This window comes from Zosterops lateralis (genome assembly GCF_965231275.1).
Source record: "Zosterops lateralis genome assembly, chromosome: W".
In the NCBI taxonomy this organism is placed as follows: Eukaryota; Metazoa; Chordata; class Aves; order Passeriformes; family Zosteropidae; genus Zosterops; species Zosterops lateralis.
In genome coordinates this window covers 26314225-26339197 of record NC_139801.1, presented here as the reverse complement: position 1 = coordinate 26339197, position 24973 = coordinate 26314225, and the positions used below count along the sequence as shown (strand labels likewise).

At 39.8% G+C, this 24973-nt stretch overlaps 1 protein-coding gene across 5 annotated transcripts in view; it reads left to right on the top strand.

Moving 5' to 3' along the window:
* LOC310922190 (transcription factor RFX3-like) overlaps positions 1 to 24722 on the top strand; it is a 214089-nt gene extending 189367 nt beyond the window's left edge. For all 5 annotated transcript variants that reach the window (XM_083882606.1, XM_083882603.1, XM_083882604.1 and 2 more), the window contains 4 exons: positions 20187 to 20395; positions 21374 to 21527; positions 23574 to 23616; positions 24058 to 24722. In XM_083882606.1, coding sequence (XP_083738732.1) covers positions 20187 to 20395; positions 21374 to 21527; positions 23574 to 23616; positions 24058 to 24296 — 645 coding nt within the window. In that variant the 3' untranslated portion in view covers positions 24297 to 24722. The remainder of the gene's footprint in view (positions 1 to 20186; positions 20396 to 21373; positions 21528 to 23573; positions 23617 to 24057) is intronic.
* Positions 24723 to 24973: the final 251 nt, after the last annotated feature.

Sequence of the window (24973 nt, the reverse complement as noted above, 5' to 3'; positions counted from 1 at the left end):
CCAGCCCTGCCGCCACTACAACCCGGGGGCCACTTTGCCAGAGGAGTGAGCAAACCCGACCACGGTGCGGATAGTGCGCAGAATAGAGAGGCGGGACTCTCAGGATGTGCAACCAAGGGGGTGCGTGTTCCCCAAGGCAGTGCTCCGAGAGAGACCCTGACCTTGGGATGACACGGCTCTTTATTGAGTGGGTTACAGGGGTGGGATTGAGTGGGACCAATCATAACCTTTTGCCAACTTATAATGAGGGAATGCACAACTTTTGAACCAATAATAAGTAACTTGGGGAGGAGGAATGCATGATGAGGGGGTGGGGAAGTTATATAACTTAAAGATTGACATATAACAGAAAACTGGTAAACAACTATTATGGGATGGGGTAACCGGGACAACCAAGGTTTGGCGGGAAAGTCTGAGGGAAGGAGAGAAGGAGAGGCCATCTTAAACAATAGTAATAATTACAATTTTCCAAAACGATTATAAAACACAACTTATAAAACCAAACTGGAGCAGTGAAAAACCCAACTGGAATTGAATTCAAGCACCACCACACCATGTGGTACTCGGCACCAGTCGGCTGCACTCTCTGGCAAACCTGAAAGACACTACTGCCCTCTTGTTTATTAATGTGATTAGCAAAGGGATCAGAACAAAACAACAACTTATTTAGAGATAAGCTTATTTATTACATGAATGATAAGCAAACAATAGAAATAAGCTACATGTATAATAAGCAGATAACAGAAAAAAGCATAGAAAGGCAATGCATCAAATCCTTACTACAGATTATAGCTAGTGATTAAGAAAAGATACACATCACCAGTTACTCTAATAGGCTACCATCATCGTAGTCCGTACTTCAGCAAAGGACCAAAGACACCCTCCTGCTAACTGGGAAATTCTACCTAGTGCATCTGCTCATAGGTGAGGCTTCTGATCCTGCTACAAAGGGTTTTGACTTTTATATTGTTACTTGTATAAGGGTATATGATCAGATGTTTATTTTGGAACTTTTTGGTCTGGCATACCTGTGCACCAGCCAGGTACCTGGGCATGTCAAGCATGAAACCTCTGTTTTCCTAAAATTGCATATGTTGTTTGGAAAAGATACTGTCTTGGTTTCAAGATAAATTCTAGGAGAAAAAACATTCTAAAATGAGTGTTTTTCTCTAAAGAGAGAGGGATTCAGTAACTCCCCTTTCTTCTGCCAATGAGAGAAATGGATACCAGGGGATGAAAGTGAAAAAAAACCAAAACTGTTTATTAACAAAAAAAAAAAAAAAAAAAAAAAAAAAAAAAAAGCTCACAACAAAACCACAACAGTGTCTGCAAGGCACAGAAAAATAAAGGAAAAGAAAAAAAATTTGAACCTTACACCCCATCCCCACCTCGCTGCATGGCTGAGAGGCAAAGATGGCAACTGCCCTTCTTTGTCCATGGGGATGGGAAGAGAAAAGAGTTCACATCACCTAGGAACCTGTTGGATTTCTGGCATGGATCTTCTCCTTGCAGCAGCTGAAGTTGGTGGATTTTAATGTCCTTTCTCATGTCGGTTCAGCTCCTCCAAGGTCTCGGGTTTGGGGTGGTCCTGCTGGCTCCCCAGACAGGCCAAAAAAAGGAAAAAAAAAAGAAAGCTGAAACAGTTCAAGAAAAAAAACCAAAAACCAAATCACCAAGAGGATTCCCAGCACAGCCTCCAGGCTAAGTGAAGTGTGAGAAACAAGACTCACTCTTCTAAAATTTAAAAGTTTAATAAGGGATAAAAGGGACAGTAAACAGAGCTGGGTACTTGGCAAATTGCTAGTGGCATGTCAGCTATAACAACTTTCCTTATATACTTTTTCATTGCATTGATCAAATGCATATTCATGAAGATTATACATATTTAAACATTCCTTTGAGTTCTTTAACATTTTGCGGGAATTCTTTAGCTTGATTCGACCCCCTGACCCATGGCAGAAGTCCTCTTTACATCCTTTCTTTTGATGTTATCTGTGCGGTTCCTTCAATGTTATCTAATCATACAGACAGTTTTAGCTATTTTCGCAAACTTATCTAAGTTATTCTTACTATTGTCAGTTAGTTACAAAAATAAAAGTATTCTGCAAAAGTTAACATTCCATAGTCTCTATTTTAATATTTTGCGAAACCCTAAACTATTATATATGTTTATCACACTAATATATATATAAGCTATACATGGCCAGGGCATTTGCCACAAAAGCTGACAAATTATACCAAAAATTAACCTATGATAACACAGAGAACAAGGAACCTTCTAGTAACATTTGCATACTTGAACATGTGAATAAGCTTCTTGCTTATTGCATTTTGAATGGGGTTTCCCAAGACATTTTTCTTCTTTCCTGGGGAAACCACCTCTACATAACAATATACCTATGGAAATGTTAAGAGATTTGGGGTGCCAATACATAGTTACTTGCTCATTTATGTCAGGCCAACATACGTATGTCCAATTTTGCCAAATTAGATGTGTAACATTTTTTAAACACCCTAAAAAAGGAGCAGTTGAATTATGTGTTTGCATAGTTTGTTCATCATTTATGGCAATACATATTTTTTGCAGTCCTATTTCAATAAACATCTGAAAAGAAGGTAATATTGCCCATTTACAGATAATAATTGAATGCTATAGTAAACAAGGTTCATATAGTTGTGATCCCTGTCCACAAAGAACACCATTTGACACTGTGTTACATAAATCTAGATTATGAATTCTATGTTGTTTGTCAATATACATTCCAGTGAAACTTGGTAGCCAATATTCAGGTATGAAAGGAGAGTTTTCTCCAAAGATTATAAGCATTTAAACAAATTTCCACATCATTTGGACATTACTAATGTTATAATGAATTATTTGTCTGGTGCAGTATAAATTAGTTCATTTTACACTTTGTGGTGTCAGTTGCACCTTATTGGCTATTGATGGAGAGACGGGAAGACTGATTCAGTGATCAGAATTTGATTTTACTCAGGTTTTCCAAAAGCTTATATACCATTTCAGGAAGGTTAATAATTTCCACTACAATAATTAGGTTAAAAGATCACACAAACATTTTATGCATTTTACAACATCTTTCTTGCAAGGGGTTGATTGAATCTCTCCTCTTCCCGTAAACAGGTTTAATCCCATCTTCTGTAATCTTCAGAGCTCTGTTTGTTCCTGCCTGGCATCCTGGTTATTAAACCAGCCATGCTAATTAAGTCTCTTACTCTCTGTCTTGTGTATTCCCACATGTACCCAGTGTTTTGTTAGAATATGTTTCAAATATTGATGGCCAAAGCAGTTTGTTACTACATATTAGATCACTTTGTGCCTTATTTCTCTGCATAAGAACATAAAATGATTGCAATGTACATTCAGTCCAATTCATGGTCTAGTTAACAAGGTGGTGTTAGGTCATAGGTTGGACTCAATGATCTCATAGGTCTTTTCCAACTTAATTCATTCTGTGATTCTGTGATTCTGCTGTTATAGATGGGTAATATGATGGTTGACTCGCAATTAAGGGATGAATATTATGTGTATGTCAAAAGAAGTTTTATTGATGTATACTTAGGATATTGTGATTTGTTGTTTAGATGTCCTCTGTTCTCCCCATAGTCCCCTTTCTCCCCCGTATGGTTGCCAAAAGACAGCCTTGGTCAGCGGTACATGTGGAAGGAGGGTGTGTACCTGTGCCCCTTGCACAGGGCATTTTGGAAGAGGGAAGGTTTGTTACTAGGAGGCATGGCATGACAACATCTGACCTCCAATCAAGTTGCAAGAAAGTAGCCTACAGCAATAAACAGCAAAGAAGAGTTGACTGACAGATGTTGGGAGAGGCTAGGGTTACCTGATGCAACACCAAGGGTTTAAAAGGCGGAGCAGCCATTTTGTGGGCAAGCACATGGCAGTTTAGTTCCATGCTCCCAGCACTGTAATTTTTCCTTATTCAGTCCTTTGTTGTATTTCATTAGGATTTAATAAACCTTGAAAATTTTAAAAGCGAACGTCATTTCTCACACTGTGATTCAGTGTAAGATTTTGATCAGCTTGAAACTGATCTCATTCTGTCCAACTCAACTTAAAAATTTCAGTGTCATATCATAATGTTTGCCTTGAATGTGGTAGGCATTTACTTAGCTTTCAACTGGAAATTTTGCCCCGCATCATATCCAGTATGACTATTTGTTGTGGTTTGAAAACAAAACGAGTGAGAGGCTCCAAGTCAGAGATATAATTTAATGAGAAGAAAGGTAAAAAGGTAAAAATAAAATAAAATAAAATAAAATAAATGCAATAACACAAAGAATCACTGACAGGGTCAGAATACAACCTGAGCAGGATGGTGGAAGCAGTCCAGGTGAGGTGCTCTTCCTGAAGCAGTGATCCTGTAGAGAGGTCTGGGAGCTCTGGTCCTCTGGGAATCCAGTGGGTAAAGTGCTCACTGCACTGTCCCAAATCCCAGCTTATATCCAGGTGAGAATGCTTGGCTCCTCCCCCTGGGCAGAGCACCTCACAATAGCATGAGAAGTGTGAAATGTGTCCTTGATGGCCCATTAACAGAGATAACCCTTGGAGGGAGTTACCTGTGACTCATGGGCCATTAGCAGGAGACACCCCAGAAGTCATTAGCAGAAAAACACCCCAAAGGCGTTAATGGGCCATTAGCAGAAAAGGCAGGGGGCTTGGGAAAACACTAGCCCACCTGGTTTCAACAGTTCATGAAGATGGTGATAGAATAAATACTTTGTGTACATCCTACACTGCAACCCAGGACAATATTTTTCATAGCCTCGATATCAACAGAATTTACAAAGCCTACTTCAGCTCCTATTTCTCCTAAAAAGGTATTATATACCAGGCTCATTTTTGGCTACACTTTGGTAATTTAGGAAAAGTAATGTTAAAATGAATCATATGTTTTTGAATGCTGATGAGATATGATGAGATATGTCTATTCAAGTGGCTGGTATTCCATGTAACTGAAGAATTGTGACATTGGGATGTCAACACAAAATTCCTATTTGGTCTCCCCATACTGATCGATTTTGAATGGGAGTCCCATTAATGCACTGTATAACAGTTCCTTCTGCCTTTGGGGAGTCATATAAGGTATCCCATGATCATTTGTGATAAAAATTGTCACTGTATCTTTAAGCATGCATTCTTAAAGGCTGCCCAAGAAGTCCTTCTTCTCCTCCCTCTTCCCCCCTGCAGTTCAGGAGATATCCCACAGGAAGTGTAGGCTCTGCCAAGATTTTGCGTGGGGGTGGGGCCAGGCTGCTACCCTTCTTTCCTTTCAGCGATCAGGGAGAGCGGTCGTGTGTGTTGCGAAGGGTGTGTGCCAGGCCCCGGGATATTGCTAAGCTGTGATTTTTGGCACTGCAATCAAAACCTGCCTGTTTTCTTCCCTGCTCCCCTGCCACTTGGGAGTCCAGAGCCACTGTGTGGAGTGCCACCTGAAGCTGGGGCAGTCTCTGTTGGATCTCTTTCTGCACAGTAGCTCAGCATTGCGATCTAGCCCTGCTCACCTTCCCAGTGTCTGCTGGCTGCCATTGGCGGTGCCAAAGACCGATTGCTGCTTGAGTGCCTGGGAGAGTCGCCCTTCCCCCCTTTGATTTGCATAAAATCGATAAGATCACGGATAAAACCCTCTAACTAGTTAAAGTTAGAAAGTGGTATGTTTTATTTCGACATCAGGCAGCACAGGAGTAGCCTCCTAAAGGCGTGCATGCAAATCACAGTGTTCTAGCCCTCTATTTACAAAAGTCTTACATACTCAAAAAGGCTTATACATATGCATAATCTTTGCACCCGCCTATCCCCGCTTCATATTAAAATGAGCCCAAAGTCCTTTACACCTGTGCAATTATTCTCTCAATTTGAGTCCGTGGTCTTTGAAATGGGTCAGTCGTCTTGAAGGATGAAGTCAGAGATGTCTTCCTCGCAGTGACCTTTTTACCTTTATCTTGCTGGCAGGCTTACATGACCTCTTGGCATAGTCCAGGCTCTCCTGCTTGATTCCAATTAGTTTCTGTGTCTAGGCGCAGTCATGGTTTCATTTATTATCACAATAGTCCATCTATCTTATTTCCTTCTACAAACACAACTACAATAAGCAAGTAATACATTACCTACGCTCTAGCTTAAGCATCAAATAATTATTAACTCTTCTATTTCATCTCTACTCTTAAATCCTAATCAATATAAATTGCTTCTATCCCTTAGCTAACATCTTAACTCTTTAAATTCTTGACTCACCTTTTCCTCTCCACTTCTTCTCCAGGATTAGTAAATTCTTTTACTAATATATAGATTCCTCCTCATCTAACCAAGTTGTGCCATAAGTGTCTCTTAAGACTGTACCATATGCTCTTGATAGTGAAGTCAAAACTGCTACTCATCGTAGCATTCTCCAATTCCATACAAGTATTACAATAGACAAAACTAAACTTATACCAACTAAAATAAGTAAAACAATAATTGGGTGAACCAGGACATTAAGTATGTCAGTTGCCTTTGGTGACCACCCAAAAAGCACATCCCACCAGTGATGAGATGGGTCTTCTAATCTTTTAAAAACTCTCTGTATGGTCTCTGTGTCATGGTGCATCGTAATCAGTCTTCTTTCCTTCACTTTTAATTTCTCTAAGAATTTCCTTTAAATCATCGTGTTTCAACAGCTGTGCAACTAAAGTTACATTTATCCCTATAGGCACAGGTGAAGTTTCTTGCACAGTAGTCGAATTTGCCTTTATGTGTTTGCGTGATACAACAGGTCCCTGATAGGAAAAATCACATCCTTCGATTTTGACAGTTACAAATGTACAAAATAAATTGAGTTTCATTCACAGTGAGTTCGTCCACTATTATAGTGGAGCATGTTGTTCTGAGGCATACACAGCCTTGACCTATGTACACAAGCATGGTTGTCTGGTTAATTGAATGTATTTCAAAGTGGAAAATGCTTTGTTCTGTGTCCAAACAATTATTTTTGCCATCATTTATATTCCCTTCACATATAAACCCCAGTTGTTTTCTCATAGAACAGGGTTCTAAGTTAACAGTCTGCCACTTTCCTTCAACTTTTTGTGCCCACATTCTGTATTCGGAAGGATATAATTTAGTCCCCTCATGGTTCAATCCTAAGGCAACTATTGGGTGTATGAAGCTCACTGACGCATTGTGTATAGTTAGGACAAAGGCTGTTACCATACTTGTTACAGGGTTATAGGTTAAATTAACTAAAATCCACCAAGACTGAAGTTCTCTTTCTAAGTCAGAAGCATTATCCCAAACAATTTTATGAATTTCAGCAGGTAATGTGCCTTCCCCTCCTTCCTTAATAACTGAAGCAGCCACTGATTGCATCCACGATTGCGCTTGTATACACCCAAGGGCCAAGGAAATGTTTTTACTAGCTGTGCCTAGAGTGTTAATTATCAGTTTGTGATCTCACTCTTCTATGTTTTCCCATTCTGGTAATATTTTGGACAACTTCCACTGACTAGTACCTAATGCTAATAAGGAACATTGTAAGGTTGTTGTAATTTAACCATATCACTTCCAATTGCTGTTAATTTGTTCATTAATACTTCTGAATCCATTGTGTTCAAAACTCCCAGCCCTGTCCCTAATAATCTGGTAAGGTCTCTCTTTTGTCTAGATGTATAAGGTACACGCTTCTGCAGCCAGGTGGTCCAATCCATAAAGGAGGTCTTAAGAAATGGGGTACACTCTGCCTCCAACAGTTTCATTATTTCCTGCACATGTTTGATGCTTTTCCCTTGTGAATTCAACAGTCCTCTTTCTTTCCAGATGGCTCCATGTGCATGAACCACCCTAAATGCATATCTTGAGTCTGTATAAATGTTGATTTCTTTTCCTTTTGCCAGCTCTAAAGCACGGGTTAAAGCAATTATTTCAGCCTTCTGTGCAGAGGTGTTGGTTGGTAATGGTCCAGACTCTATTACTCCTCTACTAGTGGTAACTGCATACCCAGCATGTCTTTTTCTGCTGATCACATAGCTGCTTCCATCAGTGAAACCAGGTCTCAGTGTTTCAAGAGGGGTGTCCTTCAGATGCGGGCGACTGGAGTAGGTGGCTTCGATGGTCTCCAGGTAATCATGGACCACCGGTTCTCCCATACTACCACTGAGAAAAGAAGTTGGGTTCACAAGATTAGTTACCACAATTTCCACATCAGCTTGTTCTACCATTTTGGCTTGGTATTTCAGGAATCTCTGTGGGGAAAGCCAGTGTCCACCTTTTACCTCCAGGACTGCAGGCACTGTGTGGGACACTAGCACAGTCATCTTCTGGCCTAGGGTGAACTTGCATGCTTCCTGGATGTTCACAGCTACTGCTGCAATGGCTATAAGGCACCCTGGCCATCCCTTAGCTGCTGCATCCAGCTGCTTGGAGAGGTAGGCGACTGCCCTCCAATATGGGCCCAGGTCTTGTGTTAGTATTCCCAAAGCAATCCCCTGCTTTTCGTGAGAAAACAAAAAGAATGGTTTACTCACGTCTGGAAGTCCCAGGGCTGGAGCTGACATGAGGGCCTTCTTTAATTGGTCGAAGGCTCATGTTGCTTCTTTCGTCCACTGGAGGTCTCTGTTTCCTTCTGTAACCAAGGCACACAGGGGTTTAACCAATATTCCATAATTATAAATCCATAGGGTACACCACCCTATCATTCCTAAAAAGGTTCTCAGTTCCTTTACTGTATGGGGTTTTGGGGTCTGGCATATTGCTTCTTTGTGGACTTGTCCCAAAGTTCTTTGTCCAGCACTGACCTTGTAGCCCAGGTAGATAACTGCTTCACTATCTGAGCTTTCTTCTGGGATACTCTATACCCCTGTAGACCCAGAAAGTTTAGGAAGCTTACCATCCAATCCACACGTCTCTTGGGTTCAAGCAGCTATCAGAAGGTCGTCTACATACTGTAACAGCTGTCCTTCTCCCGATGGGATTTCCCAGGATTCTAAATCTTTTGCAAGTTGTTCTCCAAATATCGTGGGAGGGTTTTTGAATCCTTGGGGTAAAACTGTCCATGTGAGCTGGGTTTTGCACCCACTCTTGGGGCTTTCCCATTCAAATGCAAAATTTTTCTGGCTGGCTTCATGGAGACGAAGGCAAAATAAAGCATCCTTCAAATCTAAAATGGTAAACCAGGTTAGTTCAGCTGTTAAACGAGCTAACAAGGTATAGCTGTTGGCAACCACTGGGAGTAAGTCCTCAGCTTTAGCTCCATTATTAAAAGAGTTACTTGATCCAAATCCTCTATCAGCTCGTACTGTAATTATTTGAGGTGGATCCCTTTTTGGATTTGTGCTTTCAAAAGGGGTAATATCAAAAGCTGGGCTAAACCGTCCTTATGACTAAATCTTGGTTCTCATTATTAATCAAAATGCCTTTTATTTCTCCCTAAGAATCAGCATCAATGATTACCCCCATTATATGAATTTCTTTCATTGCTAAGCTGGATGGTGGGGCAATTAATCCAAAATGTTCCAAGGGAATTTGAATCCCAATACCAGTCCCAACAGTTTTAGTTTTAACCTTGATTAATTAGTGTTAAAGTTAATGCATGTAAGTCTAGTCCTGCTGCCTCAGGAGTAGCCCAGTAAGGTGCTAATGCTCCTGGGGTAATTCCCCAGTTCATAATTGTTTCAGTTACTGTCAAGGGTTTAATTTGCAAATTAAGAGTAGTCAGTTGCATCAATGGTGTATCAGCTTCACCAATTGGTCTAGTATTTAATATATGCAATGCTTCTGTTATATTTACTTAGTCCTATATAATTCATTTGCCATATCTGCCCAAGTAATTTGCTCAGTTTGTCTAACTAGATGTGGAACTGGCCACTTATGAGTATGCTGACAAACTGGGCAGCTAGCTAGGATAGTTTTTACCATATTGAGTAAAATAGCTATTCTGTGGTCTTGAGCCCACCGGTAAGCGGCTTTTTCTCCAAGATGTCCACATTTCTGGTGTACCTATTTGGCCAAACCCTCATGAGATTCTTCTCAAGGAAACTCCAATCCTGCTTGGGATATTGTTGCTCAATTGTCTGCAATAGAATTGTATAGTTGTTCTAATGTATCTGTATTACAATGTGCATCTACATGAAACACAGTGACTTGAGTTTATTATACTAGCTTCCATATGCTCATCCATAAATCTTTTCCCCAAACTTCTTTTGCATAAATTTTCCAATCCTTGGCTACCCAAGTGGGTAGTCAGGTAGCTAATCCTTGAGCTACTGACCAAGACTCAGTATATATGTGACATCTCCCAAAGATATGGTGTTTAATTGCCATATATACTGCATATAATTCAGCATATTGGCTGTTTTTCCCTTCTCCAGTTGTTTCTAAAAATTTCTTGGATACTGGATTCTATGCAACTGCTTTCCTTTTTCCACCTATATACTTTGCTGATCCATCTATAAGCTTTATATAATAAAAGAACACTGATATAGTGTTGCAGTTTTTGAGCTCTGCAGGTGGTGGTTTTTTTCTTCTCTACCCTTTTTTCTTGTGTGAGTTCTCTTTTATTATTTTCTGTTACAGATAAACAACTGCCATCTAATTGGACCCCAGAATCTCTGCTAATTTTGTAGCACAAAGCATGCCTCTAGCATTCCATTCTTGTGGCTGTCTTCAGTCACATAAATTTCACACACATACAGTGTTTTTCCACTGAAGTGATTTCTCACAGCACGCTCAGCAAATACATAGATTAGCAGAACCCTTAGGGTCAACACTCTCTTGTTCTAATCCTGGTTAAGATGCCACGTGTTTGGTGCCATTCCCACAATTTGCTACTTTTTCATGTAAAGTAGCTACTCCATTTGCCCCTACTTTAGCACAGTCCTGTATATACCATTTCCATTTTATGATGCTAGATTCTTGTGCATGTCCAATTCAATGTGTTTTAGGAGAGCTCTTTACCCAATGCATAATTGGGATTTCTAAGTGTAAAAGTACTTAAATGCCCTATTGTCATTTGTTCTGTTTCGATTAATGCCCAATAACATGCTAACAAGTCTTTTTCAAATGGAGTATAATTTTTCCCAGCCTCTGGGAGTTTTTGGTTCCAGAATCCTAAAGGAAGCTTCCTTTTTCCTTGTTTCTGCCATAAACTCCAATTAGCATATATCTCATTTACTGATACATGCAGTGTTACTTCTCCCTCTTCCAGAGGCCACAAATCTAGTGCCTTTTGGATTGCTTCTTGTTGTTTATTGCCCCACTCAAACTCATTTTTTCCTAGTAACTTGATACAAAGGAGCTAGAATTTGTCCTAAATCAGGAATATGTTGTCCCCAAAATCCAAGTAATCCAATAAATCTTTGCGCTTCATTCTTGTTTTAACATATGGCAAAAACTATAATATTCTGTCAGGCCTTGGGAGGTATTTACCAACTGCCACAATGCCAATGAATTTATAAAAATTTGATAGTTTGTGTTGGTCCCTGTATTTTGTTAGGATTAATCTCCCATCCTTTATTTCTCATATGTTCTACAAGTTTCTTCAAATTATCTTGCACATCTTTCCCACTTTTCCCTTGAATTAAAATGTCAATATAATGAATTAATTACATTCCTTCTGAAAGGGTAAACTCATCCAAATGTTCAGCTACTGGTCTGTGACGTATAGTAGGGCTGTGTAGCCATCCCTGTGGTAGCCTTGTGGAAGTATACTGCCTGCCTTGCCAAGTAAATACAAATTTATCCCAGTGCTCTTTGACTATGGGAATGGTGAAAAAAGCATTAGCTAAATCAATGCCGTCACACCAGGTACCCTCAGATTTCTGAATATTTCAATCAATATTATTGTATTGGGCACAGCTTCACTCAAAGGTGGCATATGCTTAGTTCTCTCTAACCTTGTCATGGTTTGATACTAGCAAAATGCAAGGCACCCACAAAAGCCGTTCACTCATCCTCCCCTGCTGCAGTTGGGCAGAAGAGAGATAAAGGGTTCATGAGTTGAGATAAGGACCAGGAGAAAACACTCCAAGGGCAAAACAGGCTCAACTTAGAGATACAAAGTTAATTTATTACTAACAAAATCAGAGGGGGATAATGATAAGTAAAATAAGCCCTTAAAAACACCTTTTTTCCCCTAACCCCTCCCTCCTTCCCACCAACAATGCAGGGAGATGGGGCGGGGAGTTTTGATCAGTTTGTCACCCAAGGTTTTCTTCTGTCGTGCAAGGAGAGAAGTTGTTCCCCTGTGAGACTGTGGTGTCCCTTCCCACAGAAGACAGTTTTCCATGAACCTCTCCGACATGGGTCCATTCTCATGAGCAGTAGCAGTCCTCCCAAAACTGCTGCAACGTGAACTCCTCCCACAGGCACACAGTCCTCCCAAAACTGCTGTGGCGTGGGTCACTCTTCCACAGGGTGCAGTCCTCCAAGGACAGGCTGCTTCAAGCCTGGAAGCAGGGGCCCCCTCTCTCCGCCGGATCTCCCACTGGATCACAGCCTCCTCCAGGCATCCACCAGCTCTGGTGTGGGCACCTTCCCCACAGGCTGCAAGTGGATCTCTGCATCCTCCATGGATCTCCATGGGCTGCAGGGGGACAGTCTGCTTCACCATGGTCATCACCACGGTCTGCAGAGAAATCTCAGGTCTGGTGCCTGGAGCACCTCCTCCCCCCCATTCTTCACTGACCTTGGTGTCTCCATGTTGTTTTCCTCACATTTTCTCACCTCCTTCTCTTCTCTAGCTGGAAATAAAACTGCACACTACTTTTGTTTTGATTTCTTCTTAAATATGTTATCACAGAGGCATTACCATCATCTCTAATTGGCCCAGCCTCTGCCAGAGGTATGTCCATGTTCAGAGCCATCAGGGATTGGCTCTGCCAGACATGGTGGAAGCTTCTAGCAGCTTCTCACAGAAGCAACCTGTGTGGCTCCCCGCTACCAAAAACCAGGCTATGAAAACCCACAGTCATTCACCATGACCCATCATTTTTCTTAACAGGCCATACAGGATTATTCCAAGATGTGGTGATGGGTTTTAACACACCTGCCTCAAGCAAATCTTTAATTGTTAACATTATTTCTTTCTGCCCTCCAGGAATGCAATACTGCTTCAAAGAGACTAATTTTGTGGCTATGGAATTTCTACTGGAGGCATTTTTATCTTTCCTACCAGAATAGGTCTCATAGTAATATACAGCTTGGTGCCAAATTGATACTGTCCATCTGGTACTTCTAGAGTTAAGTCCTTTAAGATATCAATTCCAACTCTGGGACTGGAACTGTCATCACTGAGTATTTTCGATGTTGTAAATTTCCTATTTTCATTTCAATTTGTGTTTTTATAGCTTCAATTTGTTTACCTTCTAATTCAGTTATTAGAACCATTTGGCCCTTAAATATTTTTGAATTCCCATAAATTAGCGAGACATCTGCTTAAGTATCCATAAGGGTTTTAACTGTTTGAGTAGATTGGTTTTTCCAAAAAATTTGAAGGTCGATGTGAGGACACCAATCCTTTCTTGCCCATCCCTGAACTGAAGCTTGGTCTGTTTCCTAATCTTGGTTATGATATACTTCTATTTCCCGCACTTCCTGTAAGGAGTACTGTTTTGCAGAAAAAGACTCCACAACTAATAAGAGTTAGTTGGAGAGTAGGTATGTATTTATTCGGCACTGGGCTTGATGCGGGATAGCTCCCAAAGGCATGTGCACTCACTCGCTCATTCACATTCTCTCTTATGCTCTAAAATGTTACATATGCATTAAGTTTTTCAATACATCTATGCATATTCATTTCCTAGATCCCCCAACCCCGCTTCATATGCTAATTATCTTATCAGTCTTTCTGCATTTGCACAGTTAACCCTGGTGGTCCTGCCAGTGGTCATATGGGATGAAATAAGCTGTCTTCATCAAGGTTGAACTTTTCACCTTGCCTCCTTGCACATGCTCTCTGATCCCCTGGTCACAGTCCACAGTCCAAACCATAAAGCTGGTCTAATCTGGTTCTAGGGGTCTGAGGAGCCTTGTTATCTCAGTAGCCTTGCAAATTCAGCATTCTTTTGTTTTGCTTCTGCAGGCAGTCCTTCTCATTATTGCATATCCTCAAAATTCTTTCATGTTGCTTTCGCACATACACAGTTTTCTCTTCGCAAGCAGCCAGCACAGTACATTTGCAAACACAGTGAATATTAAACAATATGCATCATCTAAGTATCTATTTCTAATCAATCACCCTCTAATTTCTAACCCCTTGTCTCAGTACAGCAAGACAGTGTACAGATCCCAATTCTCATTTCCCCCTGGAACTTCTGACCCACCTATTGCCGTAATGCTAAGCCTTCTGATGATAGTTTACATACCTTCCTGCAAAGTCTCTCAAAACAATCTATATTGTTTTCATTCCTCTCGGTGATGGACTTCTGTATTGACCACTGGAGTCAGAGAGGTATTCCTCTCAATGACCAATCCTTGACCAAATCCCAAATACTATATAAACCTTAAATCATAATAAACTGCCTTCTTTTCCCTGCTTCTACCTGACGAGTGAGTGTGGTTCTTTTCGTGTCCTTAACTGTGACACCCACCCATGGGGGACCTATCACGGGAGGGTGGAATGCCCCATCAAGGTTCCAAAAGTGGAGCCAATGGCTGAGTTGCATCTTTTGGGGCCCTAATTTTCAGTTGGGAGCTCTGTACTTTCTTATTTGGTTTATTCAACCCACGCTGTTTGTAAATACTCCACATTTCATTAGTGGGAATTATTAGTGGGATAATAAGTAGATAACAGAAATAAGTGTTATAAATGCAACGGCAAAAATCAGATTAATAAAGAAACAATTTATTAATAAAACAATCCCAATCACTGACAAAGAGAGAAACCACAAATAGGACGTGCAGCACAGTGCTGGGTGGACAAGGGGTCCATACTCTAAGGTACAGATTTCCCAAATCCACACGGAGCGGATCACATCTCGGGGTTTTATAGGGTTTTTCGTGTCCCGAGGTAAAACAGGTGCATGGAATAGTCCAGCAAATAGTCCAAATAATTTTCGGATGGTTTCCCGGATTTGTCAAACTTTGCAAATAGTATTCCGGGAAGGTTCCTTTCACATACGGATGGGGCTCGCCGGTCCATGGTTATTTCAATGTGTATTCCTCGGCGGAGAATTCCCCTTCGTTCGGGGAGGAATTTCTCTGTCTGGGTATGATGCCGATTCTTATCTGGGTTGGCTAGTGTCTTTGTTCATCCTGATGGCTCCTGTCCCATTCTTTGTCCCGGGGCTGGGGAACGGCAGCAGTCTGGCTTGGAGGGAATTTTCTACGGACTATATATTTTCACATTTTTATATTAACACCAATCTAACATATATTTCTATATTCTTTTATCACGAATTTTTACCCCAATGCCATATTTATCACATAAGCATAGAAAGGCAATGCATCAAATCAATACTAAAGATTATAGCTAGTGATTAAGAAAAGATACATCACCAGTTACCCTAATATATTACCATCATTCTGGTCCATATTTCAGCTAGGGAACCATGTTGCAGCAAAGGACCAAAGACACCCTCCTGCTAATTGGTAAATCCTACCTAGCGCATCTGCTCATAGGTGAGGCTTCTGATCCTGCTACAAAGTTGTTGGAGGTTAGGATTTTTCCTTTTTTTTTTTCTCTCAGGGAATTTTCTCCTATTTGTTGCCTAAGAGATGATAACAACTGGTACTTTAAAGACAAAAGAAGAGGACAAGGTGAGGGGAGGGGTGCAGCTGGCTACTCTCTTAGCTGGGAGGGTTTCTCTTGGGAAGGGCAGAGATTTTGGCTGAGGGGTGTGGGGCTAGGCTCAGCTCTTCACTCGCTCTCTTGCTCTCGGATCGGAGGGGAACAGTCAAGTTGCTGTTATCGCAGGGAGAACTGGCTGCCACCGTGGAGTCCAGCCCCTGTACTGCTTCTTCCTTATAATGGGTGAGCCTTTGCTTGTAAGAACAGACATTGAACTGGGACCTTATTAACATCCTATCACACTAGAAAGGACCCTCCCCATCTAATTGGGTGCCTTAGGGGAAAAAACCCTGGAACCCCAAACCCCACCCCCTTCCCTGAGGGCGTGTCTCCCAGCTGTGTGCCCCAGATGCTTGCAGACATCTGGCTGCTGCTGCCCAGCCCCATTGTTTTCTGTGGCTGCCTTGGGCTTTTTCTCTACATTTTAACCCAGCACCCTGTGCCTGCCAGGACACCCCGCAACTGCTGGTACGGCTTCAGAGTTTCTGCTACATTTTGTTTGCTACCCTGGATGTGCCTGCCTCTGCCATTCCAGCTGCTGCTCCAAGGTTCCTGCTACAGCCCATTTAGCCATCCAGAGGGGCACTGAGACTGTCTGCTCCTTGGGGTTTGTAAATGAAGCCCCTTTTCTCTCCTGCCAGCTTGCCCACCATTACCCACATGCAGAAAGGCAGCTAAGCTCACACCACAGCGCCTCCTGCAGCCACGGGAGGATCATTGCACCTGCATTGCCTGTCCAGGAGCCAACAGCGCCCCTACAGGCTGTGACCATAACTATACCAAAGGGGAAAGTGCTTGACAGCCAAGAGAACGCTGTTATTGGGTTTCTGGTTTTCTTTGTTGTTGCTGCCGTTGTGGTTGTTTGGTTGCCTTGTTATACATACTAGTAAGGAACTGTTAATCCTTTTCCCATATCTTTGCCGAAAAGCCCCTTAATTTCAAAGTTATAATAATTTGGAGGGAAGGTCGTCATAATTTCCATTTCAAGTGAAGTTGCCACGTTCTTTGGCAGACATCTGTCTTTCAAACTAGATAAAAGGAGTTTCACTTTTATATTGTTACTTGTAAAAAGGTACATGATCAGATGTCTATTTTGGAACTTTGTTGTCTGGCATACCCATCTGCCAGCCAAGCACCTGGGCATGTCAAGCATGAAGCCCCCGTTTTCCTAAAATTGCATGTGTTGTTTTGAAAAGGTACATATATTTAAAGGTTCACACAGTGGTCAACTTTGGTTCAGGCTCCATGCAGGGCCTACCACATCATCCCCTGTGCATGGTATGAGGTGGTATAGAATAACCCTAGGGTCCTGGCCTTAACCCATCTGGGTGCTGCAAAAATTAACTCTTTCCTGGCCAGAACCAGGACACTCCTTCAAAGCAAAAGTGACCATGGTACTTTGGTTTCTTTGTTCCTCTTTAGTTTTTACTTTCTCAACTTCCATTTGACTGCCCTTTCCACTCTTTGTTCCAGTAGTCTCAAGCCTGACAATTCTTGAAATTTTTACTAGAAAAATCATGAATGAGGTGTTATAAACAAGGTAGCCAGATTAATAATCAAAAGCAAATTTTATTTTGGTACAAAAAAAGCGATTGCGGAAAGCCACAATAAAAAGTACAACACCAATCCCGGGATCGGTATTGGGTGAACCTTCCCCGTTCACAAATCCAGCCACTGAGGGGTCGGTTTTTATACAGTTTATTTCCCCTAAGGCAGGGTTCTTTGTCCACTTTTGCTCAGTTTGCATATTCATGTGTCTTCTTTTCTGAGTTCTGTTTTCTGAAACTGTTTCCTGGGCAGGGATGAGAGCTTTATTCGATTTACGAGAAGTCGGTATTGGGATGCACACTCTTGATGACTCTGATTGTCTTATCCCAGATGCATATCAGGTATCAATGACTAAGGTGCAGTCTGACCCAGTCCTGGTAATGATCCATCTCCGATGGCAACTCTTTTCTGTTGTAAATTTGTATTTTTCCTCGGTGCCGCCAGTGCTTCACAGTTGCAAATCAGCCTTCCCTAGTAGTTGCCTGTAAGCTTCCAATTTTAGATTCTTTAATTTCTAAGCACAAATTACTTTATATATATATCATATATAACAGGAGGAAGTTGAAAATTCTTTAATGAAAATTAATATGGAACATTGCAATGTATTTGTGGATTTTCATTGTAATTTTGTGTGTGTGTGTCTTGGTTTGAGAAGGCAGGTATCTGCCAGGGAAAGCTGGAGTTTCCCTTGGAATGGAGAATGTAAACCATCTCCTCCCCCCTTTTTTTTCCAGTTATAAATTTGCAGTTAGAGGCTTTCAGGCAAAGATTTTGGGATAGGAATAACAGTTCTTTACTAGTATGTATAACAAAGCAAACAAAAACAACAACTACAGCATTAATAACAAAACAGTACCAAGGACCTTGAGGGCTTTGCTTTTGTTGTGGTTTGAAAGCAAAATGAATGAGAGGCTCCAAGTTAGAGATATAATTTAATAAGAAGAAAGGTAAAAAGGTAAAAGTAAAATAAAATAAATACAATAACACAAAGGATCACTGACAGAGTCAGAATACAACCTGAGCAGGATGGTGGAAGCAGTCTAGGTGAGGTGCTCTTCCTGAAGCAGTGATCCTGTAGACAGGTCTGGTAGCTCTGGTCCTCTGGGAATCCAGTGGATAAGTGCTACCTGCACTGTCCCAGATACCAGCTTATATCCAGGTGAGAATGCTTGGCTCCTCCCCCTGGGCAGAGCATCTCACAATAGCATGAGAAGTGTGAAATGGGTCTTTGATGGCCCATTAACAGAGATAACCCCTGGAGGGAGTTTCCTGTGACTCATGGTCCATTAGCAGAAGACACCCCAAAGGCGTTAATGGGCCATTATCAGAAGACACTCCAAAGGCCATTAGCAGAAAAGGCAGGGGGCTTGGGAAAACACTAGCCCACCTGGTTTGAACAGTTCATGAAGATGGTGATAGAATAAATACTTTGTGTACATCCTACACTGCAACTCAGGACAGCTTTACAAAACCCAGGGCAGTTTGGTCTCGGAGCCCCTGCAGGACCCTCAGAGCACCAGGTTGGAACAGTGGAAAGTCCCAGGTTGGTAGCTGGAAAGCCACGATGTCCCCAGCAGTCAGGAGCAGGGTGTCCCTGATTTATTAAAAAAAAACTATGGACATTGATCTAATACCAATATCCAACTATGACGGACAAAGACTCTCTAACAGTTTAAAGTTAGAAAGTGTATGTTTATTACGACGCCGGGCAGCGTGCGGGATAGTTCCCAGAAACACATGCGCAATTTACAGATCATCACAGGGTCTTTTATCTACAGGAGTATTGAATACACAAACTACAAATGCATATTCATAGCTCTGATATCTCCCATTCCCCACTTCGTATGGTAATTAGCCCAAAAAGCCATCAAGCATGCGTAGTTTGTTCTTTGAAATGGGTCGGTGGTCTTTTTTATGGGGTGGGGTCCCAAAATGATGAAGTAAGATTGTCTTCCTCAGCTCTGACTTTTTAACCTTTAGTGTTATGTGACAGCTAAATCCTGTTTTTCCCAGGACTGTTTGATTTATGATTGTATTGTGTTCATGGGGTCTATTGATTATTCAGGATGCAGAAACTTAGTTTGGCAGCTTCTCTGATTTATCAGTTCCTTCCAAGGATTATCAGTTCCTTCAGTCTGGCTTCTGTTAGCAAAAGAGAAGTCCTAGCTACATTATCTCAGCACTATCTATTTTGACTACAGTCTTTAATTCTTCTAAATCAATGCCTCATCCCGGCAGGGCAGGGGGGTGCAAGGTCACACTGTAGCAAAAAGACTAGTGCCGAAGAAGCCGTGGTAGTGGAGCAGGGCTGGCCCAGCTCCAGCAGGGCAGGCAGAGGAGCTCAGAATTCCAGGGCAAGCAAGCAGATAATAGTAGATTTCCCAGGGCCAGTCTTTGTGGTGAGAGTGAACTCCTCCCACAGTAAGCAGCAGCCTGGTCGTCCTCTCTGAATGCCGAAGGCAAGAGAGCCAAGCTGCCTTCAGCTCTGTCCTTTACCTGCCTCAAAACTCACATTATCTTCCCCTCCGAACTTTCAGCCACCTCTTTGTTTTGGTCAAGCACCCTTAAGCACCCAGTGCTTAGTCTCCTAGTAACTTATGGGGGGAAAAAAATCTTTAGAGTAAAAAAGGAACAAATCTAACCCCCAACAGTGTGCTTTATTTGATGCCCATTTTTGTACTTTGGATTCCTTCTCTCATTTTCTTCCAACAAAACTGAGACATGAAGATAAAAATACTCATTAGTTTGTCTAATAAGTATATTTCATCCTTTTAATTTAATTGTTCAATCTTTAGGAATAATTTACATTTTGTGTTTTGCTTTCATGTTTGCCATGTTTTATAACAGGAACAGGCTTCCTGGGTGTGTCAGTGTGATGACAATATGGTTCAAAGACTAGAAACAGATTTCAAGATGACTCTTCAGCAGCAGAGCACTCTGGAGCAGTGGGCGGCCTGGCTTGATAATGTAATGGTGCAAGCATTGAAACCGTATGAAGGAAGACCCAGCTTTCCTAAAGCAGCACGACAATTTCTCTTAAAATGGTCTTTCTACAGGTAGTCTTCTAAATTATTTTAGCTATTTTATTATTTGCTCAATAGTATGCCATAATAATGTTGAAAAAGTTATATCAGAGAATAGTTCCCAAGAAGTGTAGAGCTTTTGCCCCACCCCCCAATAGATCAGTGTTCTTAACATTAAACACAGTGCTATGTGCAACTCAGCAGCGGATGAAATTATCCTTGTATATTGTTTTAAAGGCCTTGTGCAAGTGTAATGAGGTTAGAATTTTATCCTGATTTGGAAACATGCCATGAAATATTTTGGATTGAATAGCTATTCCATTTTAAAGCAAATGTTTGAATATTAATTACTAAAATACCATGGGTTCTGTTTTTATTATGTAGGGACAAAAAATTATTTTTTTAATGTGTAAAAGAACAAGACATGCTCCATGTCATCTGCTACTGTATCAATTATCATAGTAAAGCTATTTTTTTTCAAAATGGTATGATAGCATCTACTTTGTGAGAGTATCATATACAACTTGCATTTTTCTATTATAAGGTATACACAAACTTATCTAAATTTTACAAGTTTAAAAATTATGCCAATTTAAACCTTTGAACTAGGAATGGGAACACAACAGACAATATTTTGAAAGACCACTTTGTTTAAAATTAACTAATTTTAATACAATTTTGTTATTTACAATTTTAACAAAGAACTTCCTTTTGCTAAGTTCAGTTTTTACATGTGCTCATATATTGGTAATTGTGCATACACAAAAAAAAAATCCTTTCCTACCTTTTGGAAAATTTAGCTTCTAGTTGTATAATGTGGTCTCTAACCATGCTTTCAAAAAAGGGGAGAGACAAATAATTGTCTTTCCCAGACATTTCTTTCTGAAAACACCATAAATCAGACAGTTTTGAATAGCATTACTTTATTATTCTTGAAGTGTATATTCCATATGAATGAATTATTAAAGAATTGTGATATTTATTTCATATTTTCCCCCCATATTTAAATAGCTCAATGGTGATTCGAGATTTAACCTTACGCAGTGCTGCTAGCTTTGGCTCTTTTCATCTGATCCGCTTGCTTTATGATGAGTACATGTTTTACTTAGTCGAACATCGTGTTGCTCAGGCAACAGGAGAAACACCTATCGCAGTTATGGGAGAGGTAAGATAATACACAAGACAATGGATTGGTGAATTTAGCAATAAGTTCAGATATGCGTCTTCAGGTTTTTTTAACATTTACATGGACCTATGAGATATTTTTAAATAATATTTGTAATTTGTTGTAGATTGAGTTGCAAATACATTGGCATCTTCAAATTTGGGTTATACACATTCATGTTTCACACAAATGAAAGGAAAGTAACACAGAAGTACTTGCAGGATTGGGACATGGCATAATTTCATGCCTATATTTCAATGTATTTTGTTTAAAATAAACAGAGTAAAGTATAAATTCAGAATCATTGTGTCTTATATGTGTTTATGGTATTTGCAATCTGAAGTTTTCCTCAGACCTCTTTTTTTTCAGTAACTTCCCTAACCATTAATTTTGTGTAAGTTGCTTAAAAATTCACATTGTCTTAGGAGTTATCATCAAGGAATTGTACTTTTAAAGTTCTAGAAAATGGATGTGGACATACAATTGGTAGTTCACCAGACTGAAGCTTGATGTTGTTATACTTGATGATCACTATATCATGTTTAATCTGATAAGTTGTAAGTCACCTTGTATGGCTTGATTTTTTCCTCAGGATGTATTAAAAAGTATATTTAAATATTTAAAAAAATATGTACATTTTCACAGAGATTGGAAGTCTTGACTTAATTTGCAGTTTGATTAATCTGACATGTCAAAAAGAAATTACTTTCTGATTAGATACTTGAACTCTGCCATTACATTTATAGCAAAGTATTGCAGAAGTATAATATTACTACATTCTTGTTTTCTTGACATAGTATATGTCAAATGTAATGCTTGTGGTCTACTGTGGGACTTCCTAGAATATTTTGGTAAGCTTAAGACAGATATTATCTTAGAGAGAAAACATGTAATCTAAAGTTTTGAGAGATGATAGGGGAACAGGGAAGTTGTAAACATTCATTAAATGCATGGCTTCTTGTGTTTCTCTGCATTTACTGACTAGTTAAAATAAAATCGGAAAGACTAAGGCCAGTTTGACAAACACTTGAAGCCATTATGAACTGTCTTTGCAGCTGAGAAAAGCACTGTTTCCTCCTCTCCCATCCCCTTAGATTTGTAGATTGATGCTGGCACAAGTACTCAGACAGTCCTGTGGTTAACTGGATCAAGGAATTAATCCTGTCCAAAATAATCCCTTTGGCTATTTTTATTGGGTTCGTTCTGTCATGTGGTTCTTTGCATGGCCATGTGGAAGACTTAAGGTGAAAGGATGGATATGGGAAGGTAAGGAGGGAGTATATGTGAGGGAACCTGGAAGGATAGGGCTGCTGCTGCTTATGCTGGTTTAGTGTTCAGTGAAGTTTTATTTTTCTGTATTTCTGAAAAAGACTGAATCAGGTATGGTTAGAAATATTTATTTAAATATTGTACTCCTTTTATTTGAGATTAACTCATCAAATTATGCTCTGCTGCTTCTCATTTAAGAGAAGGGTAAATGACTCACAAGCAAATGGAGGAAAGAATTTTGATTTTTCACTTGTGAGCAACTTTTCACTTTATTTTTTATAATTAAACTAGTCAACATAATATGCTAACCCTAACCATCAACCCTATTTTCAGTGGTGGCATTAATTTACCCAATGTATATATAACTGCCTTTAGCGACATACCATTTAAGGGGAACTTTTAAGCAAGCTTTTGGTTAAAATATTGCAGTTTAAAAATGGACACCGGTCATATTTTCCAGCATTCTACATCAGAAATATCTCACTCAAAGCAACAAAGGCCTTGACATAAGTCACCCTAAAAATGCAAAAACATATGCTTAAGTTTATATCATATTGTTTTGTTTGCTGATAATATTTTATTTTCATTTCCTTAATATGAACACAAATATAATGGAATGGAAAATGAACTGGTATACTATGGATGTGACTGCAGTCAAATGCATGCACTTTCATACTAGCCACAAGCCATTAGAGCATACTACTGGCTTTACCATAGATAATCTAAGGTCATGTTTGTGTAGGACTGTGTCCACACTTTTTATTGTTTATTTTGCAGTTTGGTGATTTAAATGCTATATCCCCTGGAAATATGGATAAAGGTAAGCACTCTCAAATGTATAATTTTATATAGAACTAATGTGTCTCTTGGAGCAAAACAAGTTTTTTGTTTGAAAATTTAGTCAAGCAGAATCTAATGCTAGATCATAATTTAAATTATGTGAATATTACTATTATATGGGTACAATACACTATACATTATATATACTATGTAATAATGACTAGAATACTCTAGAGCCTTAATAGTTAATTTTTTTTAATGTCTATTATTTACACAAAAATTTTCAAAATTTAATTGCATATTCTGGTTAGAGAGCTGAAGGGGATGGACAGTTGAAAAAAGAAAGATATGATTGGTTGCTACACTTTCCTGTGTTTTCATATTTTATATTATTTGCAAAATAAAGACCTTTGCATTCAGATTTTTTTCCCTTTGTGCTATTTTTTTCTTTTATTTTTTCTTTTTTCTTTTTTATTTGCAGATGAGGGCAGTGAAGTTGAAAGTGAAATAGAAGAGATGGATGAAAATGGAGAGCCTCAAGCCAAGAGGGAGAAAACAGACTTAAACCAAGCATTTCAGGTGGACTGCTTGCAGCAGCCAGTGCTTGAGAGTGGAATAGAGCAGAGCCTCCTGAACCCAATTCATAATGAGCACATTGTTACAAATACTCAGACTATCAGACAATGCAGTGCTACTGGAAATACATATACTGCAGTCTAATACTGAAGTGTCCCCCAACTGCATTAGCCTTGTTGATGCTGGACTTAATGGGGGAGATAGGAGAATAGGTCTGAAAGTTGTCTTATCAAATTTTAGCTGTGCTGAACATTACCTTTTATTGGAGTTGTGAAATAAAATGGGTGTATGCATTTTGCCAGATGTTTAAAAAAATTTGTAAGCAAAATCATTTTACACTGGTTATTCAATATTGAGTTTTCATAGTTTCAAGTGTCAATGAAGATTTTTGTCAAGCTTTTAACGTTAATGCTTTTGTCCTCTTAAAAATAAAATCACTTATTTTGTCATAGTTTAAATACATTTTAATGTTAATTATTTGCCATAATGATTGCATATGCATATATTTTTAATTAGATGCAAAATATTAAAATAAATTCTTTGACATACTGGATGCATACTCATTTGACAGTAGATGCATCAAATTTATTATAAAAGGTGCTTTTCATTGAACAGCACTAGAAGACACTATTTTCATGAAATTGTGAGCATTCGGGGGTATTTTTATCATAATATTGGAGGGTTGGGAAGATCTACTGTTTTCTTTCTGTAAGGAAGAAGTGTTTTCACTGCATTTACAAATGCAGAATAAGTGATAGAATTGTAACAGTGTGATAATGTGTACACTGTAGGGACACCTAATTATCTGATCACATGTAAAC